Source organism: Aulonocara stuartgranti (assembly GCF_965226115.1).
Source record: "Aulonocara stuartgranti genome assembly, chromosome: 12".
NCBI lineage: Eukaryota > Metazoa > Chordata > Actinopteri > Cichliformes > Cichlidae > Aulonocara > Aulonocara stuartgranti.
Genome location: NC_138948.1, coordinates 6,005,370 through 6,026,415, shown reverse-complemented (window position 1 = coordinate 6,026,415; position 21,046 = coordinate 6,005,370). Strand labels below are relative to the sequence as shown.

At 38.4% G+C, this 21,046-nt stretch overlaps 1 protein-coding gene across 8 annotated transcripts in view; it reads left to right on the top strand.

Moving 5' to 3' along the window:
* prdm6 (PR domain containing 6) overlaps positions 1–21,046 on the top strand; it is a 203,938-nt gene that overhangs the window by 162,521 nt on the left and 20,371 nt on the right. For all 8 annotated transcript variants that reach the window (XM_082554516.1, XM_082554518.1, XM_082554519.1 and 5 more), the window contains 2 exons: positions 2,281–2,405; positions 12,421–12,796. In XM_082554516.1, coding sequence (XP_082410642.1) covers positions 2,281–2,405; positions 12,421–12,796 — 501 coding nt within the window. The remainder of the gene's footprint in view (positions 1–2,280; positions 2,406–12,420; positions 12,797–21,046) is intronic.

Genomic DNA, 21,046 nt, shown 5'->3' with positions numbered 1-21,046 from the left:
TGTAATTTGATTTCACTTTAAGTGGTTGTCACAAGCTGTTTGCACAGACTAGGTTTTCTGGCTCAAAGGCACTTTGGCAAAAAAAAACAAAAAAAACAAGGGAGTCGTGAGGGAGTTGAACCTGTGACCTCTGTTACAATCTGGTCTGTCTGACACTGTACGGCCCCGGTGGGAGAAAAACATGTGGGAAAGTGTTTTAAAATAGTCTGGGTATGAAAATGTGGTTTTGAATGTGGATTTCACTCATGTTGTTACAAAGATGTTTTTGGGTGGATGAGGTGTTTGTTTTAGCGGTGGTGTGACCCGGGAACCGACAGCCCAGTGGCTGCATGTTTGAACAATATAATGGTGATTAGTTGGTCTGAACAGAGTGAGAGACACCAGATATTTCCCATAAATCATTCGGATTTGGTCCGATGTGAAATTAAGCTGTTATCAGATGGGAAGCTTTTGTAAAATCAGACCTGGAAAGAGTCACCAACCACCTCACACCAGCTTGTTTCCAGGACTGTTTTTATCCGAAGTAGGGTTTAAGGACAGTTTGTTCAACATTTTCATCAAAGTTGTTATCCACACATCTATAAATCAGGCATGCGCTTATCTTCGATGTCTTTTCTTTATTGTTTTAGAGAGCTTTGGTGCTGCTTCACTTCTAGGTAAAGAGTAAAATTACATGGCTCCTTGCAGGGAAAATTAAGTTATTTCCTTCCAGAAGTCCAGCGGTCTGTACCTATAAAAGAAAAATATGTTTAAGATGTGCTTTACACTTAATGGTCTGTGGCTGTCTCTGTATGTTTTTATATATAAACCTCTGCAGTCTATATAAACCTCTCCTCAGGGTGGGTTCCTCTTAGCCAGGTACATACAATGGCCTTCACTCTCCAGAGTCAGCACACAGTTAATGCTAGAGTCACACCACTGCTTGAAGACTTCTGCACAACCAAAGTTATGGAAAGGTCTGCGACCACATCTTTACAGCATCAGTCTGCTATCACGTTGTGACTACATGTGGTCAAGTTGGCAGTTACGTCCAATCTGTTTGTGATGATATTGTGATTAACCGGGAAAAATGACAAACCTGTTGCTGTCCACACACACAGAAATTTACTCTGAATGATCACATTCGGATTCCAGCCACGTTTTAAGGCAGAAATCTAAACATTCTGCCATAAATATACTGATGTTGCTTTTGCAAGAAGTCATGGATTTAACCGCACCCTTTGTTGAAACCTGTGTTCAGCAACCTATAGGACGTTGGAGGTCGCTTGAGTCCCATATTGCAAAGAGACACACTGCAGATAAGCTGTGCTCTATGGTGCAGAAAAACACGTATAGATTGAAAAAAATCTTTGCAGTGATTGCTGGCAATGTTAAAATTATATTAATTTTAAAAAATCAGTGAATAAAAAGTCTGTAGAAACAATACTCAACTTGAGAAAAATGATGAGACACCTCAGACTCGACTCGAAGTAAACAGCAATAGGCGAGTCTTTGTGGACTTTGTGTAATTGCAGACTATTCCAGAGGCTTTGGCAATAACAGAAAGCCTGCACACCTTTAGTTTTTATATGTGAGGTTGGGACAGAGAGGAGCTGCTGGGAGAAACGACCTCAGTGACCTGATCTGTAACCTGTAGGGCGCCGATCCACAGAGGGATAGATTAACATTAATGCTTTTCACTTTTGTTCAGCATTATTACTCTGAAAGTTTTTTGTTTGCTTGTTTGTTTTTTTTAACTGAACCACTATTGACCTCAATATTCTAATGCATATAATGTGGATATGTGTGTTCATTTGCATATAGTTTGGTGTGTTTTTTGTGTGTTCATAACTTTAAAGTTTTTATAGTTTTATTTGTTTGTAGTTATTTTTCTAAATTGTAATTTTCTTGCAAAGCTCAATTATATATTTTTGAAACATCACACTTTATCCACAAATCAGTTCTCAGGTTTGCCAATGAATGAATTTGTTTATATATCAAAATGGTTGCATTTATCTATTTAGTGTTTATTTCTTAACTTCGATTCAGCTAGAGAATATTTTGGTTTTCCTTCAGCTCTTCTCAAGTAAAACACCTTATTTTTTCAGGATGAATGCCTGAATTATGCACTCCCTGCAACTCCCAAGAAATATCACTACATGTTGGGATAAATAAATAAATAAACTGCACTAAATGTCTACCCTGCATTGTAATTTAAAAGTGACAACATGACCTGAGAGAGTGGTGAAGTTTACTTTTGATGCACTTTTCAAACTAAACATGCCTGTGTCTGTATTGTAGATCCTGCATCTTCTACAGAGCATGTATGGATATCCCCAGAGGAACAGAGCTGCTGGTTTGGTACAACGACTCCTACACCTCGTTCTTCGGTATCCCGCTGCAGTGCATCGCCCAGGATGAAAACTGTGAGAAAATGTCTCAATAATCTAAGTTGATCTGTCTAGTGTATGTATATGTACATATACGTATAGTGAGATTGATAAACATTTTTTTAAAATAAGCCTTAAATTTAGGCAAACGAAACAAAAAGACATTTACTGAATGTGTTTTTCTGTCCAAACTTTGTTAGGTCACACCTTCCAAATTTGTTGAAGTACAACATTATTTACATAGTTAAGAAAATGTGTTTAAAGGTCATCTGTTTCCTAGGAAGCAATAGGTTCACCTTCTTCAGCTGCCCTATGTTAAACTGAAGCACTAAAAATGGACTCAGATGTAAATTTGACTATGATATCTAAATGTCTGACACGTCCAAACATAAGCCAAACCTCTGCCCTGAAAACTGGCCTGCCTGCATTTAAAATCAGCTGTTTTCTTTGGCCATTCCTTAGCTTTTATTACTGACAGTATTTAAACTGGAGGAAATCTTTTGGCCTGCCACAAAAACAATGATACAAATGCATTTTCTTTAAAAAAAAAAAAAAAAGAAAGAAAAAAAAAAAAGGGGATTTATTTGTCTGAAAAACCAAGCCAGCCAAAACAGGACTGGGGCAGGTCTTTTATTTGCTAAAATGTGGCCACCCTGTGGGTTAGTGTTGACACACTTGCCTATTTTCCTGTCCTTAAGTCAAATGAAACTAAGGATGTTTTCCATCAAGACTTCTCATTGTTTTCTTCTTTGAAAACCCACACGTTTCTAAAGCTCTCTCTACTCCAGAGCAGGTTGGGTTCAACGAGCAGTGTGTAGGGACGGTACTTTGCTCAGGGGTACCTCAGGGTAGCCGTTCAGTAGAGTCGAACCCACGACCTTCAGTCAGGCAGGGGCTCTGACTGATCTGCACCTACGCAACAACTACTTCAAACCACTTGGCGAGTAGCAGTGAAACTGAGAAAAATCGAAGAGTGGTCTCCCAAAATGGCGGGTGTTTGCCTTCAGAGTAAAGGTTATATATTGTAATTTAAATATACTTGTTGTCCAAATCTTGTGTTTTTAGCAGCAGCAGAACACCATTTTATCAAAAGTTCACCTCTCCCCCATGAGATAAGAAAACGCTGTGAGGAATTTTTGCACAAAAACATGAGAACCAGGACGAGTTGAGAACCTGTTCCACATAGTCCACTCTTTCGTAATTGTCTGTCTCCAAGCTTATCAGTGTTTTTTATCAGTGTAGGTGTTTCCCTGAACGCTGAACATTGCAAAACAATGATGTTAAACTCATACCAAAGGAGCTGTTGCACACCTTTTCAGGATTTTTTTTTTGTTAGAACTGTGAAAAATCCCCTCTCCCTGACAGTGTTATGAAGAAATCCTTACCATCCATTTTTATAGGTTTTATTCACTCAAAGCACAGGTGCATGTATTAATATTATCGCCATATTATCAGGAAAAAGCATAAATATTGTTACAGTATTGGGTTTTTGTCATCGTTTCAGTATCTTTTGGATCATTCCCCCCTAGGCGCTATCCTTTTGAACTCATTGGAACAGATGTTTATCAAGAAGGTAACAGTGACTCAGATCCTTTACTGTATGCAAGAGTCATGCTTACTGGTATGTAGTTAGTCCACAAATGCCCATTGTGGGCCAGGAAAAACCCTGCTGAATCATATTCAAGCCTCGTTTCTGTTTCTACAGATCTACTTTTCCTACAAACGCACGAAACTGCTCAGGAATTAATACGAGAATTGATCAAAGAGCAAAATCGACGATTATAATAAAGTCAAGAAAAACTTCAACACCCATCCCTATTTTATAGGTGCTTTTTTTGGGCAAATACTAGCCAGTTATTTCATGCATTTTACTAAAATACTTAAAAGGTGAAATTAAAAATAATGCATAGGCAGCTTAGGTCTTTGTAAACACAAGTAATGCAACTGTGTGCGTTTGCAGTTTGCTGCCACAGTCCCGCCATGATGAACGATGGCATGTAAAAGACTTGTTCCATCTGTAAAACCAGTTTGTGGCTAAACGTCTCTAATTTGCAATCAGCAGCACGATCTCATTTCACTGCGACTCTGTGAAAGAAGAGCCTCTAATTCAATTCAATTCAATTTAGATTCCACAGATTAAACATCTTTTTTCATGTTTGGTTTTTTATGGGGTTTTTTGGTCAAAGTTTGTTTTTATCCCCCTGCAGGGGCTTGCTCTGTCAAATCCACAGGAGAAAAAAATGTTTAAATGGAACAGATATAAACAGGCTGACTGAGCAGAAAACTGGAGGAGATGTAAACAAAAACAAATTAGTGACAGAGAAAAAGAGAGAATGGATAGAGAAGAGACAGAGGGGGGAGAAAGAAAGAAACTAAAGACAGAAGACTGGGGAGAGGAGGGACAGAGACAAATACAAAGCACTGATTGACAGAGAGAAATAAAGACACAACAAAAACCATTATCTCCGTGGTTTGAAGGAGGAATTGTGCACTGAAGATATGAACGTTTCATCCCACTTTGTGAACAACTGAGTGAAAAATGTGAAGCGGATTTTAGACTCATGGACATCCACGAGCCTGACTGTTGTTCTTTTTATGACTATGTGGACTAGTTCGTGGAGACTTTTCAAGCAGACCCCACTCCACTGTCAGGTCTCCAGCTTTTCGTGTCTGCAACCGAGTAACACAGGCTTTAGGGAGCCTCAGCCAAACAACCTGACTTTTATTGTTCTGGCCATCTGTTCAGGCTGGTCTTTTAAATCAGTTCTGATAATATATAAGACATTTTAACAAACACATAGAGAAGTTTAAGCCTGATTGGTAGGCAAAGGCAGTGTTGCCAACTCCTCAGGAAGGAAAATCGCTATTGGCTGTCCTAAAAGTCACTAGAAGTCACAAAATGATGTCATCACCTAATTTGCATAATTGGTCATGCTTATGTAATTGCAACTGACGCTTTAGGAGAGAGAGAAATAACATCGTGGAAGAGACATAAAGCCAGTAAAGAACACGCTAAATGCATTTCGAATATATTTAGAACTAAAATTTAATTTCTTTCAGCAATTATTTTTTTTAATGTCACAATTCCAACCCTCCTCCTTTATCCAGGCTTGGTACTGGCAAAAGTGACCCAAAATAAGCAATCTTTGTGTGTGTGTGTTTAAGTAGTTTTAAACCTTGTGATCCACAAAAAGTAACAGTAAAAGAAGAATATTTTTAACTATAACATTGTTAACAAACTGCCCACAGTAGCACCCTCTGCTTGTTGACAGTAAGAGCGACACGTGCTTTCACGTCAAAAGTCATAAGTCTCCAATAACACCAGAAAAAGTTGCCAGATTTGTCGCTAGTCGCTTTTTAGACAAAAAAGTCGCTAAGGGGGTCTGAAAACTCGCTAAATATATTTGTTCAGGTTTTATTGAAATAGTATCAGATTTAGAGATGATGTGTTAATTCAGCTCTATGAACAGTCTGAAAAACATAGTCAGCAACATTGTTAAATTGTGTTATACAGAAATATGTTTCTGTTAATTAGAGTGACTTAATTAGTATAAATGAAGTGGATAAAAATTTTAAAAATCCTCCTGTGTGTTCACAGTTGACATGGACCATTTACTGTCAGCATTTACGGGATGACAATTGAGACCTTTGAATGGTTTCTATTCATGTGAAGGCATCTGGTCCTCAGCAGTCCAGATGTACCAAACACACATTCATACACACACATACACACCCTGGCATCGCACAAACAAATACCGGAGGATTTGCTTTTGTTCCACCCTGCAGTGAAAAAAGTTTGTTCACATGAAAATTAAATGAAATTAGATTAAGCTTCTTTTGTGCAAACATGAAAAGCAGCAGTTCTGCTCCAAATTAAAGACATTTTGCTTCTAACTGCATTGGAGCAGTTAGTTTCTGTGGCATTGTTATCTTGTAATTGTACCCACAAAGGATGACTGTGATGTCAAAACACTGCACTGGAGACAGTAGGCTGTCCTCAGTGGAACAGACATTTAAAGTTTTGACCTTTATTAGTGCTCCAAAGGCTGCCTGAACACAATAAGACTGGGAAATGTCCAGTGCAGTCACATTGTCCTGTAGCTCTATCTGCTGTGTTTGGGTACAATAGTGTTCAAACTCTTAAAAGTGGTGACCATATAAGGACATCCCCTCTTATTGATGTAATACATATCAAAGAGCAGGAAAAAAACTGTCTAAAACTGTTTAGAGCAATCTGAGTTGACTGACTCACACATTCTCTGTCCTCGTTATCAGTGTTGGGCTTATTGCTACAAAACAAGTCTTGGATTAGACACTACTGGTTACTTTTCCTGAAACCAGTGCAGCATATTACTTAATTATATGTTAGAGAAAGAACGCATTATGTTACTTTCGTGCTATTCCATAACATGACTTGAAATGCACTGCCGCACAATTATCAGGTCGTTATATAAACCTGAGGCTACAGTAGGACACACATACAGTCGTTCTGTTGCTGTTTCCGTATGAACATAAAACCAACAAAAATGCAAAGCTGACAACAATCCGAAGAGACTTCAAACCGATCTTCCACAGTGACTCTACTTTCAAAGCATGCACAGGCAGAATTGGAGGCTACACGCTGCAAGCCTGACTGCTCATCACTGCCTTATTTACCTGCTGAAGATCAGGCTCTGGACTGGTGCTCTGGACGGGTCGACATACACTCAGCTATAACATCACTCTGGGTTCTTGGCTAGCTCTGTGCTAGCATGCTATCTGTGCATATTCTTGCAGAGAGGCAGTGTTGTGTTAGCAGTATAATGTAGTTATTTCTGTCCTAATTTTACTATTACGCACTTATTCTTTCATGTAGTAAAAATAAAAAGGATGTCCATATCCCCTCTCCTCAAAAAAGCGGCACACTGATCCACTGTTTTCCTCCTCCCTGCACACAAACTGAAATCAGCTGTTTGTAGGTGAAGTGTGCAGGAAGGAAAATGCATGTGATGTTTTTTTCTTTCATTATTTCCAGCTGCAGTGCAGATAACTGAAGACCCTTTGTAAATCAAGTAATAACATAATTTTAACTGTATTGTGATTTCTGAATTTAGTATGTTAACTGAATTTTTGTAAAATGTAGTATGATTACAGTAACGTGCTACTTTGCAATGCGTTACACCTGCTACTGATCACTATTTGGAACTCTGTCCATGTTAAATATGAGCATTCACCACAGTATGTAACAGTAGTACAGAAAATAAATAAAAACATCATAGGACCCCTTAAAGTAAAGTCATATACACAAAGGCAAACGACAAACAACAGGAAACACGCACATAACATTAAACACACATTTCTCTATACTCTTGCTTATGTGCAGGGCTCAAGCACTCACAGACACATTAAAGATGAATCACGATCCAAACCACACAACAAAGAAAACACACACACCCCATGGTTGTTTACTCATACATGTTCCATCCAATCACAGCCTGTCGGCTTGACGCTCCACAGCAACATATGCACCAGCAGACGAGGAAACATCTCAGAAAGACTCTGCTTTATCTTTCTTTTCTTTGCTCCTGCTCTTTATTTAGTTTTTTCAACTTCCCTTTATCCTCTAGAACTGTGAGAAATGATGGGAAAAAACAGGAAAATGGATGAAATGAGAGGGAAAGTGGAGGAGTCAAAGAGGCAAAAGATTGAAGAAAAGAAAGGAGAGGGAAGAATGATTTTGATTTTGTCCACCTCTGCAGTAAACTCCTCCGTACTTCTCTTCTTTATGTGACGTATTATTATTACCAGTCTTATAATTGCCTCCATTGATTTTATGAAACTTTATAATCGCTGTAACGTTATGGTTATTGATTACCCAGCAAAGATTTGGCAACATAATCAGAACTGTACTTCATTCCTGTAAAGAGAGGAAGACACTCTGAGACGAACGGTGGCCTCTCAAGAGTCAAACTTCCTGCTAATTCAGTATGATTGAAATGTACAAGACTGACGCATATTCTTATTATTTTTAACTTATTTCATGTAAATCCGTGGATGTTGGTCTCTCATGACACCCCAATGAAGTCAAGTAGCCCCCAGAGGTCATTTTGTAGGGCTGTAACAGTGCTCCGCCTGTTCCTCCTTCCACAAAGGAACAGATAACTGTCCTTCTGCTGAGAATATTCAATTCTATGACCATGTCCAACTATCCACATGTTGACAGTCCATCTCCTGGTATCTCCTCATTCTGTAGACTATGCTGGGAGACATAACATATGTTCTTGTGGCAGCACATGTGGTTACCCTGGAGGAGCTTAACTATTGGAGGGCCTGAATGGCCTCCAGTCACTGTCTCATGTTAATAGTCATGAGAAGGACACTGATTAAAAAACAAAACCAGAGAAAAGTCAGTTGAGACGGATAAGGAGAGGGCAATGGTCTGTGGAGTGCAATCCTTCTCAGATGCCTCGCCGATAGCAGGCAGCCTGTCCCCAAACAATCACAGTCGGACTCAGACTTGACTGTATTTACACTCAAATACATTGGTGAAAGTTTAATAAATAAATAATTGTCCTTCCACTGATTAATACAGACAGATTGACTGCAATTTGTTGTCAATCCTCCTAAGTCTTGACACTATGCTGAGAGACACAGCATACCTACTTACAATGGCACATATGATGTTGGCTCTAATTATGCTGTCCTGGAGGCGCTGGACAACTTGGACAATCTAATTGGTGTGCAGGAAGTGAAACTCTTGTCATCAAAATAAAGAGTCCTTTCATAGTTTGATCACAATCAACAATGGTTGCTCAGTGTTCTTACTTTTTTTTGCTGTTGTTGTTGCCAATTACCAAGAGCAAGTAGTTCTGGTGACCCGAAGGTTGATCGTGGAACAACCGTAACGTATGGTAATTGGATAGGCCCTTGGTGGAAGGGATATTGTCTCCAAACAATTGGGCTCTTACTTGGAGTGACTGGAATCCATCTCAAATAGACTGGTGAAGGTTTGCAAAATAAGGTGGTCTAATTTGTTATCTAAGAATATGAACACATCAGTTCATCCTTTAATAGAGCAACTATATCACTGTTAAGCACCATAGTTCCACAAATAGATTGCATTTACATTTACAAACAATAACACCAACTCCTTTGACAGATGAGTCTCATGATTTTTATTTTTATTTTTTATTTTTGGGGAACTTCTAGATATAATACATTTTGATGGCTGTAACATATATATTGTAAAACAGAATGACAAAGAGAGAGATACAAAAAGGGAAAAGAGGACAGGATGAGGAGAGGGCCTCAGATGATTCTCGTAATGAAGATGACATGGAAAAATGTTTGAATGAATACACAGAACTGATGGACAGGCAGACAATACAGAGGAAGATGAAACTCCAAGTTTAGGTGTCAGAAGTTGCTTTTAAAACTCTGTTCTGTGCGATGAAGACCAGCATCTCCTCCATTTGTATCTTTATGAGGGGCATGTAGGAGAGAACACACCCCTCATAAAGAAAGAAAATACAAACTCTGCAATGTTGCCAGCTGCATCTGCATAATTCTCTCATTTTGATGATGCATTTCATACGCAATCCAAACCGTATTGACCTGCATTTTTTGTATATGCAATGTTGGTTGCAAAATGAATTAAGTGTGGGCGAGCGGCGTATAACGCGGGCGTCAATAACACCGTCGGGCAACTTACAAATGGTGTAATTATCTCCTCATCAGGTTATTAGAGGATCAATCGAGCCTGGTGGCCTGATGGCAGAGGTGAGCTGATGAGGGATGGAAAATGGTTATGACGACTGAAGCAGCAGATCTCAGAGAGAGGGGTGTTTACTCATGTAAAATGATGCAATCGAAATGATGCGAAGAAATTCAGAAAAACTAAGAAAGCCAGAACTGTTGTTTATGCATTAGTGTGTGGGTAGAGAAGGAAAAATGTACCCAAGAATAATAATAACAAAATGGACTCACAAATTACCCAAATGAGTCTAACTAAAGAAGTCACAAAATAAGCTATTTGTCTTCTTAAATAACACGTTATGAGCATCTACTGGTTTGTCTGGTTAAGTTTAAGGATGTAAAACAACTTGTGCAATAGTTTTCCTTCCTCCCAGTCTGCATGCCAAGTTTTCCCAAGCAAACCAGTTTACAGAATGAAAAGCAAAACCCTCCACAGTGAGTTAAAGTAAATCAACCCTCTTAATGCAATTTCAAACATGATGAAGGGTTATGGACTCCAGGTCTGTCAGTTGGTCTGACCACAAAACAGAACAAAGCTGACTTCTGGGTCAAGTGAGGACAGCTGGCATCAACCAAAATCTAATTTACACACTTTTATATAATGTGTTTTTTTCCTGTTAATCTCATTGTAGTTGACTGTTGTATTCACCAGCAACACTTTATCCAGAATCTGTTTTTCCTATCGGTCTAATGGATTTATTATGCCAGCTCCTGTGTTCATTTTTTTTCTCTGAAGCACTTACTATATTCAATTCAATTCAGTGTTATTTATATAGCACCATATAGCAGTCATGTCAAAGCAGTCATTTTGTACTGTAACATAAGGGCCCAACCACATCAGAAAAAAAGCTCCAATGACCAGAACTGGCCCACGAGTCTGGTCAATCTGACCAGCATAAGGTAAAGGTAAAACCATCAAACCCCACAAAATCAAGAAGAGGCCTTGTTATAGTAAGGAATCTCAATTCAAGTGACACACTTATGTAGTGTAACCAAAAAATGCCAACATTTGCATAGAATGTATTATTTTCATCGTAACCTGCAACCATGGTTGCAATTATTAGCATGCTAGTGCTAGCAATATCACTCTAGGGCCCTTTGCTTATTTTATCTAAATCTGTGTGGGTTTCTACACCTTGAGGCGACTTTTGTTGTGATTTGGCGCTATATAAATAAAATTGAATTGAATTGAATTGAATTCTATAAAACAATAAATAAGTTGCTCACCTCTGCTCTGTAGGCGCAGTGAAAAAGGAAGGGTGTGTATTATGGGAAGTCCCACAGCAGTTTGAGTCTATAGGAGCACAACTAAAGGATGCTTCAATATCAACTCAACCAGCACTAATAGTAAGCCTTCTTAAAAAGGAAAGTTTTGAATATAATCTCTAAAGTAAAGAAGGTGTCTGTCTCCTAAATTTAAACTTGGAGATGGTTCTGTGGGAGAACTTCAAGATAGCTAAAAGCTTGTTGTCCCATTCTTCTATTACAAACTCTAGGTACCAAAAGTAAGGCTGCAGTCTGAGAACAAAATGCTTTATTGGGACAGTATAAGACTATGAGATCTTTCAGATATGATGGGGGCTAACTTTTTATATGAAAAGGACTGGTAAATTTAATTCTGGATTTAACAGTGAACTAGTGAAGGGAACATTTTAGAATGTTTGAGTTTCTGGAATGAAAGCAAAGTTTAAAGTAGAAATGTTAGTAGTTCTGTAAATTAAAACTCATCTGTAGTAGCATCATGCTGGAGGTCCATTTTTTGACCCTGAAACATAGCTTTTGCAGCTTTCTGTCTTCCCTGAGAGGAAAACAGTGAGTCGCTGTACTAACATAATTCCCATAATTCCATTCATTGATACCAGGAGCTGCAGTTTGCCCCGGGCTGGTCAGCCAGCTCTGGTCTCAGTTAGGACAATAAAGTTCTGGCTTTCCTTTCCTTTCCTCCCATCAAAACAGCTAAACCATACTTTTATCTATTAAGCCCAGCCCACTGACAACAATCCAACCTATAGGGACAGATATCATTAAGGGCCACCTGAAAGAATAAATGGTTTCATCCATTTGTTCGTGTTCAGGCCAAGAATATTTTTCCAGTCTTGCACTCTTGTTTGATCCTGTGCTGCAGTTTTGAAAACTTTAACAGTCCATGTTAGCATTGCTAGTCTTCTGAGTGCCTTCCAGCTATTCCTCCAAGTCAAAATTTTAAAGAACATCTTCATCAACATTAACTTACATCATTTTCCTCAGTTGTTGGCAGTTGTTGGACTCTCTTTTTTTCTACTTAAAACCAAATCATTTCTGTTTTTCTTGTGTCCAGTAAATGTCCCAGCCACAGTGGTGGAGGCCATGACGAGGCAGGAATCCCTCCAGTCCTTCAGCAAAAACGGCAAACCCTCTTCCTCATCCTCTTCATCGTCCTCCACTCCGTCCTCCACCCTCATGCGCTCCATGGTCTTCCCCCACTCCCCCTGCCCTCGGAGTTTTTCCCTGTTGGATAAGGTTGGGGTTCAGTCGGACTCCAGTTTTGGCCAGTTGGGGTCAAAGAACCAGAGAGTCCTGGCAAGTCCCACATCCACCAGCCAGCTTAGCAGTGAGTTCAGCGACTGGCACCTGTGGAAATGTGGCCAGTGCTTCAAGACCTTCACCCAGAGGATCCTGCTCCAGATGCATGTGTGTCCGCAAAATCCTGACCGGTAAGACACAGTGGTTTTAGGTACTTGACAGTTTGTCTCAAGGCTGTTGTAATGCAGGATAAACTGACACTAAAGGGACACAGTGTTGGTTTGAGAATGACTCCAAAAACTTTTCTTTATGTCTGAAACCTCAGGGGATCAAAATCTTTTGATAGCTTACAATCAACATTGTAAGCAACTGTGTTGTACCAAAGCCCTTAAAGAAGGTAGAAGGACTTCGGCATAATTTAAAATGAGTTTTAAATGAATAAAGGCGATGATTTTAACTGTAAACAAAGCACGATCTAGAGATAACGTGTATAATCAACATAGGTAGCAAGTGCCAAGTGATGACATTGATGACACTTCACCACATCAATGTCTTTTGTATTATAGTGTACAATACTTTGTATAAAAAGAAAAAAATATGACCCTCAAAGTGACAAAGTGTCAGATAGTTGTTGCTGTTTTCCCAGAGGAAGCCAGCAAATCTGATGTGTTTGCTGTGATTTATGACTCTCATTGTTCCATCATGGCACTATTTGTGTGTGACAGAAAGTGGGAGTTTGGGGATGAGAGTGAAGAGTGTGTAAAAGTGTTTGAGTGTGTATAACATCTGCCAAGTTAATTATATACAGCATGCGTGGAGTGTGTGTATGTGTGTGCAAAAGGGGGACACAGGATGTATTGGAAATTTTTTGCTTAGCTTAATTTTTGTGGGGAGAGTCAGAGCGGCGTATAAATCAGCGCTGTGCGTCACTGAGAAATACCTCGCCTTACGGTGACGGGGCCAGGAAAACAGATGCCACTTATTCAATAAACTAATACTCATAGGGAAGAAAAATGTGGGCTGGATATGGAGGAGGGAGGGAGAGTCGATGGGGAGCTGCCTGTCAATAGGAAGGTTTTATGGGACAGAGGAGCAGATAAAATTCAGCTGAACAAGCCAAACAGAAACAGTCCTGGACCTCCAAGGCCATACTGTACCGTTCAGGTGAACTGGAATTATACCAGTATGCCCATGAGGCAAAGTCATGCCCCAACATAAGCACTAATCTTTTTCTTAAAGTTGCACCTAACCAGACTATTATATGCATCAAATGATGAAATTTATGTTTTTCTGCTCCACCATTCTTCATTGTACAAAGGACAAGAGTTGTCAATCTGTATGTTTAAGAGGTTCACTCTCACCCTGGCCATCAACTCTTTAGTTTGCCACCTTCTAAAAGCAGTACCAGAAGACTAAAGAATAGCTTCTTGGGCCATCAGGCTATTCAACACCCAAATTAAACTCTAAGCATTCACTGAACAAGTGCAATAGCTAAAATACCTCTAGATATCATCTATTCTGCTTTCTACCTGTGCCATTGTCAAAGCTGCTGTCATTAGGATTATTAGCTATGTATTTATTACTTTATTTTTATATTTTATTACTCTTTCATTCAAGTAGAATGATTTCAGCAGTGCTTCCAGTTCCGTTGCATGTTTGTGCTTATGAGTACAATGAAGCTTATCTTATCTCATCTCTTATCTTTTATATTTAAGTTCATAATATGAATGAAGTTGTGATAATAGAAAGTAAAGCAAATCAGAAAAGCTTCTGTTGGACACCAACTCATAAGTCATCATAGTGTATCACTGTGGGCTCTGTTTGGCCAGGTGTTTCACAAAAATGCGCTCTATGAACTACCACTATCCCTACAAGTCATGACATGCTGATAATGCAAAACTGGTATTAGTTTCTTACATCCTGTAAAGGTCTTTAAAGTGTAAACAAGCACTCAATATACCCCATGTGTGAAATTTTTCATTGACATCAAATATCCAAGATTAAACGTAGAACACTAACGGCTGAAAGTGATAGTGTTACAAAACTCATGTTAGTGTTGTAGGGATAAGGTAAGTTGTAGGGAAGAATAAAATGTTCAATTAAATATCGATTTGATTAAAATGTTAGCTTCTGAAATGAAGTTTAACAGCATCCATCCATTTTTGTCCACTTATTCAATTCAGGGTTGCAGGGGGACTGGAGCCTATCCCAGCTATCATAGACCATGAGTTGGGGTACAACCTACAGGGCCAACACAGAGAAACAGACAGCCATTCATACTGACATTCACACCTACAGCCAATTTAGAATCATAGTTTAACTCCACTAACTGCATATCTTTGGTCTACGGAGAGGAGCCGAAGTACCTGGAAACAACCTAAACACACAGAACACCTCTGGCCAGATGTTGGAATTTAACCCGGGACCTTCTTGTTGGGAGACAACACAGTGCTGATCATTGCACCTCACAGCAAGCAGGTCCCTGTTTTAAATCCACCATCTGGTGCAACAGCTGTACTGCCCTAACAACATTCAAACACTGTTAAATTTGATAGTTGGTTTTAACTTTTAAAAATTATGGAAACTCGTTGCCTCAAAAAAAAAGCAAATTATCAGTATTGATGTAATGACAACAGAGTTGACTTTGATGTTGACAAAGCCACCAATGACAGATGCATATTTGATGGGTAAGTTACAGATTTCTGTTTTTCCTCTGCAGATTTGAGTCTTTAGATTCTACTACCAGTATTGTAAGGTTTAGTTTCTTCTTCCAGTATGGTTTCACTAGTAATAAAAGCTCATCTCTCACTTTGATTTCTAACAGCTTCCCTCACTTTCTCCTGGCCTCCCTCTCCCCCTTCATACATATTTATTGATGTTTACTTGATGGGAACATTTGGAGCTGAAGACTGATGGCTCTTTATATCAGCCTAAAAAAAGGGAAAGAAAAAACACTGCACACCTCCTCTGAGCTCCATCTCTTTCCGGTTTGTTTTTTTCTGCTGACTGTTTCTTTTTCTGAACTTTTTCTTCTTCTCTGTCATTTTTTTTCCCCTCTGTGTGTCATTTCAACAGAATCCATCATCAGAGGAGCAGTTTGTTTATGTCAGCGAGGCCTTGGAAGTGCTTTCGATTCAGCTTTAAACTGGTGTCGAGATACAGGATACTGTTTAAGTTTTGTGATGGCAATGAGTGATGAATCAGGAAAAAAATCAGATCATAAATGGCCTGCGTTTCCACTTATAGCCTTGACATATTACAAAAGCAGTGCAGTGTAAACCACAGCAATGGACTAAATTAATAACCACTCCTTTTATGATTGATGTGTTTACCGCACTGGTGTTTAAAGGAGTCATTAGTGCTTTTAGGGAAAGTTGGATATTTTTGCTAAGCACTTTGATCTCCACAGTTCACAATTCAGGTCTCATTCTGGTGGCTGATGTTGTTTATGAGTAAGGCCTGTATTTGTATATGGACACAATCACGCTTGTATATCGGAGGACAGAAGGTTTACAGCCGATTGAAAGTGTATCATCACAGAGCCCGACTTTATGGAGGAATTAAATTTTAATTTCTGTCATTTGTTTCTGGCATCTAACAATCCCTTGTTGGTGGTTTGGCCTGATTTCTCCGGCTTTCCAGCAGCCCAGTTAAACATTTAAAATTCTCCATTACTCACGTAAGCGCTACAATAATGAGAGCATTGAGGCATTTAAATGTTCTAAGGTTTAATGTTTCTCAGTGGAAAAGCCGAAAAACCCTGAACCGAGATAACTGATAGAGCGAGAAGTTTTCCTAGACATTAATCGTGTTAAATATTTTTTTTCCTTGATTATAATACCACTGGGGAGGGACATCATGATATTATATATTCTCCACTTGATTATTAACCCTATGATGCTTTTGCATCATATTTGATACATGAGTTTCTGAGACCTCTAGCTCATCAACATGATTGATGCTTGTCATAATTCCAAAATGTTATGTACAAAACTCTTTTTTTTGTCTAAAATTAACATTGTTGTTAACAAAAACTTGCCAAAGACGCCCAATGTATCAAATGTGATACAAAAAATATATAATAAATATATCATTAACAACATGATATAGCAATAAAGCTTTTGTGAATTTTGTTATAAGGGTTAATAAACATCTCAGTTCCAAAAAAATAAGAATTTTCAGGCTATTTTTTGATGGGTTGGGTGTTACAGGCTAATCAAGTAGTGAATTTTTTTAGCACCTGTTATGTCTGTTTTACACCGACATGCATCCCAAAGGAAAAATATAAATATGATAGCAATATTTCATTTTTAATCATCGTGTTTATCATATGTACAAGTATATATGGCAAACCCTAATTCCCACTTGATTTGATTTTTATTTATGTATTTTTATATATTATATTTGATGTTAATGTTGATCAAATGGCAGTCCAGGTCAACTGATGGCTCATCTGATAATTGTTGACATATCCAATATAGCCTACTTAAAATACAAAATTTAGCCTTAACCAACCCACCTCCACCCCAGCTCCTCCTTTTTTGGTGGCTTCATTTAGCTTAACCCCAAAATAATCCAAGATGTGTTATTTTGTCTTACCATTTTTTAGGATTACAATTTTATATTTTTTAATTTAATGCTAAAAACATAAGCGTTTCAAATATTTTTGACGTAAATGTGCTGATTTTACAGATAACATTTTTCTGGGATACCCAACCAGCATACCCAATAGCTAAAATTTTTGCCAATCAAAAATAAAAATATTCAATTTTAGTAAAATAAAGATCACCAAAGCATTAACAATCTATTTGTAACCTTTTGAAATTTTAACCCCACAAATTCATCTATTCAACTGAGTTTCACTCTGTTCCTGGTCAGCCAAACCCAATTTGCAATGATTTAAAGTCCTGTTAGAGGGGCCTGCCCCACAGTTTGAGAAACCTGCCACTGACTTTATATTAGCACTCTGGTAGACTATTCTTCATTAATATATCAGCCTGTGTTTGGCCTTAATTCTTGGAGCTTCATCCGTCACTTTTCACTGCATTAAGCTTCTGCTGTTTTGTCCAATCACCCTTCTCTAATGATCTAATTAAACTCTTCCCAATACTAACATTGTTTGAGTAGTACACATTTTGAATAAATAGTTATTATAGAATAATACCATGTATAAACTTAGTCCCAATACAAAATGGAGCAATAATCAGCTACCATTCCACTAAGCTCGTCATCCTATGCACAGACTCCACCTCCACTATCTTGGTGTAAATAGTCCTTGCTCTGCTCTGCAGCATCAAACCAGTTCTCTGCTTGCCTCACGTTCTGGTTAGAACTAATCAACTTGGCAGTTGCTTCTCCAGCTTGTTGTAAGCAAAACAAGTATTACTGTCTCCAGCTAACGGTCAAAATGCTAGATGGTGAGGGACATGTGATGGAGTTAATTAATTATATCTTGCACTCCTTTATCTTAGCGGAGTAAACCATAGCTCACTGGGAGCATTGGGGGGGGGGGAACCAGTGGTGGTAATTAACATCTGAAAGTGTTTCTCTGTGAATTAAATATAAATATAAAACCTCTGGACTGCACTGTAACTGGTTACACATTTAAACCTTAGTTGTCTCTTGAAGAATCTGAATGCTCAGAGATGTTTTACAGAAGTGTAATGGATTTATCAGTGTTAAAACCAACACACTTGTTCATGTTTTCAGCTGGGTCTCACTTGCTGCTCTGTGAGCTGAGAAAATTCTCAAAACACAATTAACTCAAAATGTTTGCATGCCAGGCTATAACGAGGCTGTTTCTTTGTGTTACTAAACAGTTGACATTTAGGAGATTTATCACCCGGCAGTGAAGACATATTTGCATTTAACACTAACACAGATGTGTGTTGTCCCTGCTGGACATACAGATGTGTTGAAAAATAGCTTTTTTCTCTTTTCAATGTGTAGCCGCAGGATAATGATTCATCACTGTGATGGACGGGCTTGTAGAAATTTCTTCAAAGTCTATTTTTATCTGTCATGTTTGCCATTATAATAAACACCTACTTTGTTTTGCATCTGCATGCGAGTGAGTTTTGTTTAGTATCAGTAAGTAAAGCTCTGTGGGCTGGCAGAGCACACTGGAGCAAATTTTAGACCCTCAAGTCTCAGGTGGTTTTACTTTTTCCAGTTTAAAATGCACCAATGTTCCCATGTGCTTATCCGTAATCGCTTTTATTTGTTTAATGTAGTTTGGTCATATTACAGTGCTTAGAGGCCTGGGACATTTTCAGCCACCATTTCTGAAAACCGAAGCAGAAAGCTCAGTGTACCCTCAGACCATCATATAAATGAAACCCGTGGCTGTTAAGTGAACTGCAGTCAGTAAACCGCTGCTCACATTTGTCAGCTGGCATTGACAAAAACATTGCTGAGACATGCACAAGACTGCCTTGCACAATTAAGTTGCTCTGTCATGTATCACTATGTTGAATACTACCTGAATAATGACAATAGCATTAGCTTGGATGTGACCAGCGTTGGGCAAGTTACTTTGCAAAAGTAATTAATTATTCTTACTAGTTACTTCTTCAAAAAAGTAACTGAGTTAGTAACTGAGTTACAAGATTCTAAAAGTAATTAATTACTTGAAAAGTAACTATTGTGTTACTTTAAAAAAAATGTTTAACCTTCTGGGGTCCAGGGTATAATTGGTCATATCTTTACAAACTGGTGTTAAAAATTGATGTCATTCTTTTCAGCACAACCTCACGTGTCTGAATTTACAATTGTTTTCATTTTGACTTACTGTATTAACTCAATTGACCTAAAATCAGACAAAAAACATAAAATCCGAGTAGAAAAAGTAATATTTTTTACTGTAACAACCACAAACATGTTTATTGAATCATATTTCATAACTTTAAATGCAAATATAAATTGTCAATTTTAAAATCCTATGCACAAGTTTTGCAAACAAAGTTATTTGCAGCCGTTTACCTTTTACCCTAACTATTTACATAACAATCAGGTCTTCTGCATTAAATAAGATGCCAAACAAATTATTTGTGCCACTCCAAAAAAATTATTTCTGTCCACTATAAAGGAGAAAATCACATACCTGCAGGTCTGACAGCAGGTGTATTACTCCTGTTCTCTACCTGAAGACAGCAGTCATCTCATTGTTTTGACACACAACACAAAACTATCCACAACACTACACACTAACTACACAAGACAACACATTAACTACACACTACAAACACAGTAAACGTCACAAATCTCTCACATCTCAAAACTCGCTCTCTCTCTTTTTCGGCTCTCTCTCTGTCACACACACAGTTACTCCTAAAACTTCCCCGTCTTCCTAAACAACCAAATGTCATGTTGCCATATCATTTTTGATTGGTCGACATGGTGCATTTTTCCACCAACACGAAAGGGTTTTTTGATTTGTTTATTTATTTTTTGGTCATAAGCAGAGAGTGCTTGCTAGCGCTGTCCTTAGACAGTAAACGTGACAAAACTATTCAGGAAAAACGCCGCGTATATATTGTTTATCATGACTCTGGTTTTACGTGGCCTATCACCACAATTTAAAAACTGGTATATATCACCTTGTTGCTTTGGCGTCTTGAAGTGATCGTGTGATTGGCTTACGACGACTACTTTATTCTTCTTCAGCCAAACAGCAGCACTCATGTGATTGTTTTGCACTTACTCCAGGTGTTGTGCCAAAAAGTGATCGACGGGCAGAAAGTGATTACCGTCCATGGGAGCACGCGCAGCTGCTTAAAGCTGTAGCGCCCAGATTACTTACAGCTACTTCCGGCAACTGATATAAAATGCAGTAAGCAGAAGACAGCTTCAACTGTCTGTTTGTTGAAAAATAGTAACGCGACTGCACGCACCGCATTTTCTTGTTAGTAACGGTAATGGCGTTGTAACGATAGAAATAGTAATTAGTTAGATTACTTGTTACTGAAAAAAGTAACGCCGTTAGTAACGCCGTTATTCCCATCACTGGATGTGACAAAGCTTCTAGTGCCAGCTTCATATTGTATAGCTAAGTTACAGCTAGCTTTGGAGAGCAAACACTAGAAAGCAAATGATGGCATATACATAGGTTAGTTTTATGTATCATGTTAACTGGTCAAAGTGAAGCTAATCAATTAGCATATCCACTCAAACATTCACTAATTCATTTGTTTCAGAAATCCTTCAGTCAGGACATGGTATATTATATTTAGATGGAAACTAGCGAGCTACCTCCCTGCTAACTTCTAACTACAGAGAGATAATAAATTCGATTTCCATGGATGCCTGGATGTTAAACTTAATTGTTACACCTGGTAGAGCAGCCACACTGATCATTTTATTACAGATGAAAGAATTTAGACAGTTTTCCAACTCTCAGCGATCCTGCAGTGATCGTTGACTTATGGACCTGCAGCGGAGTT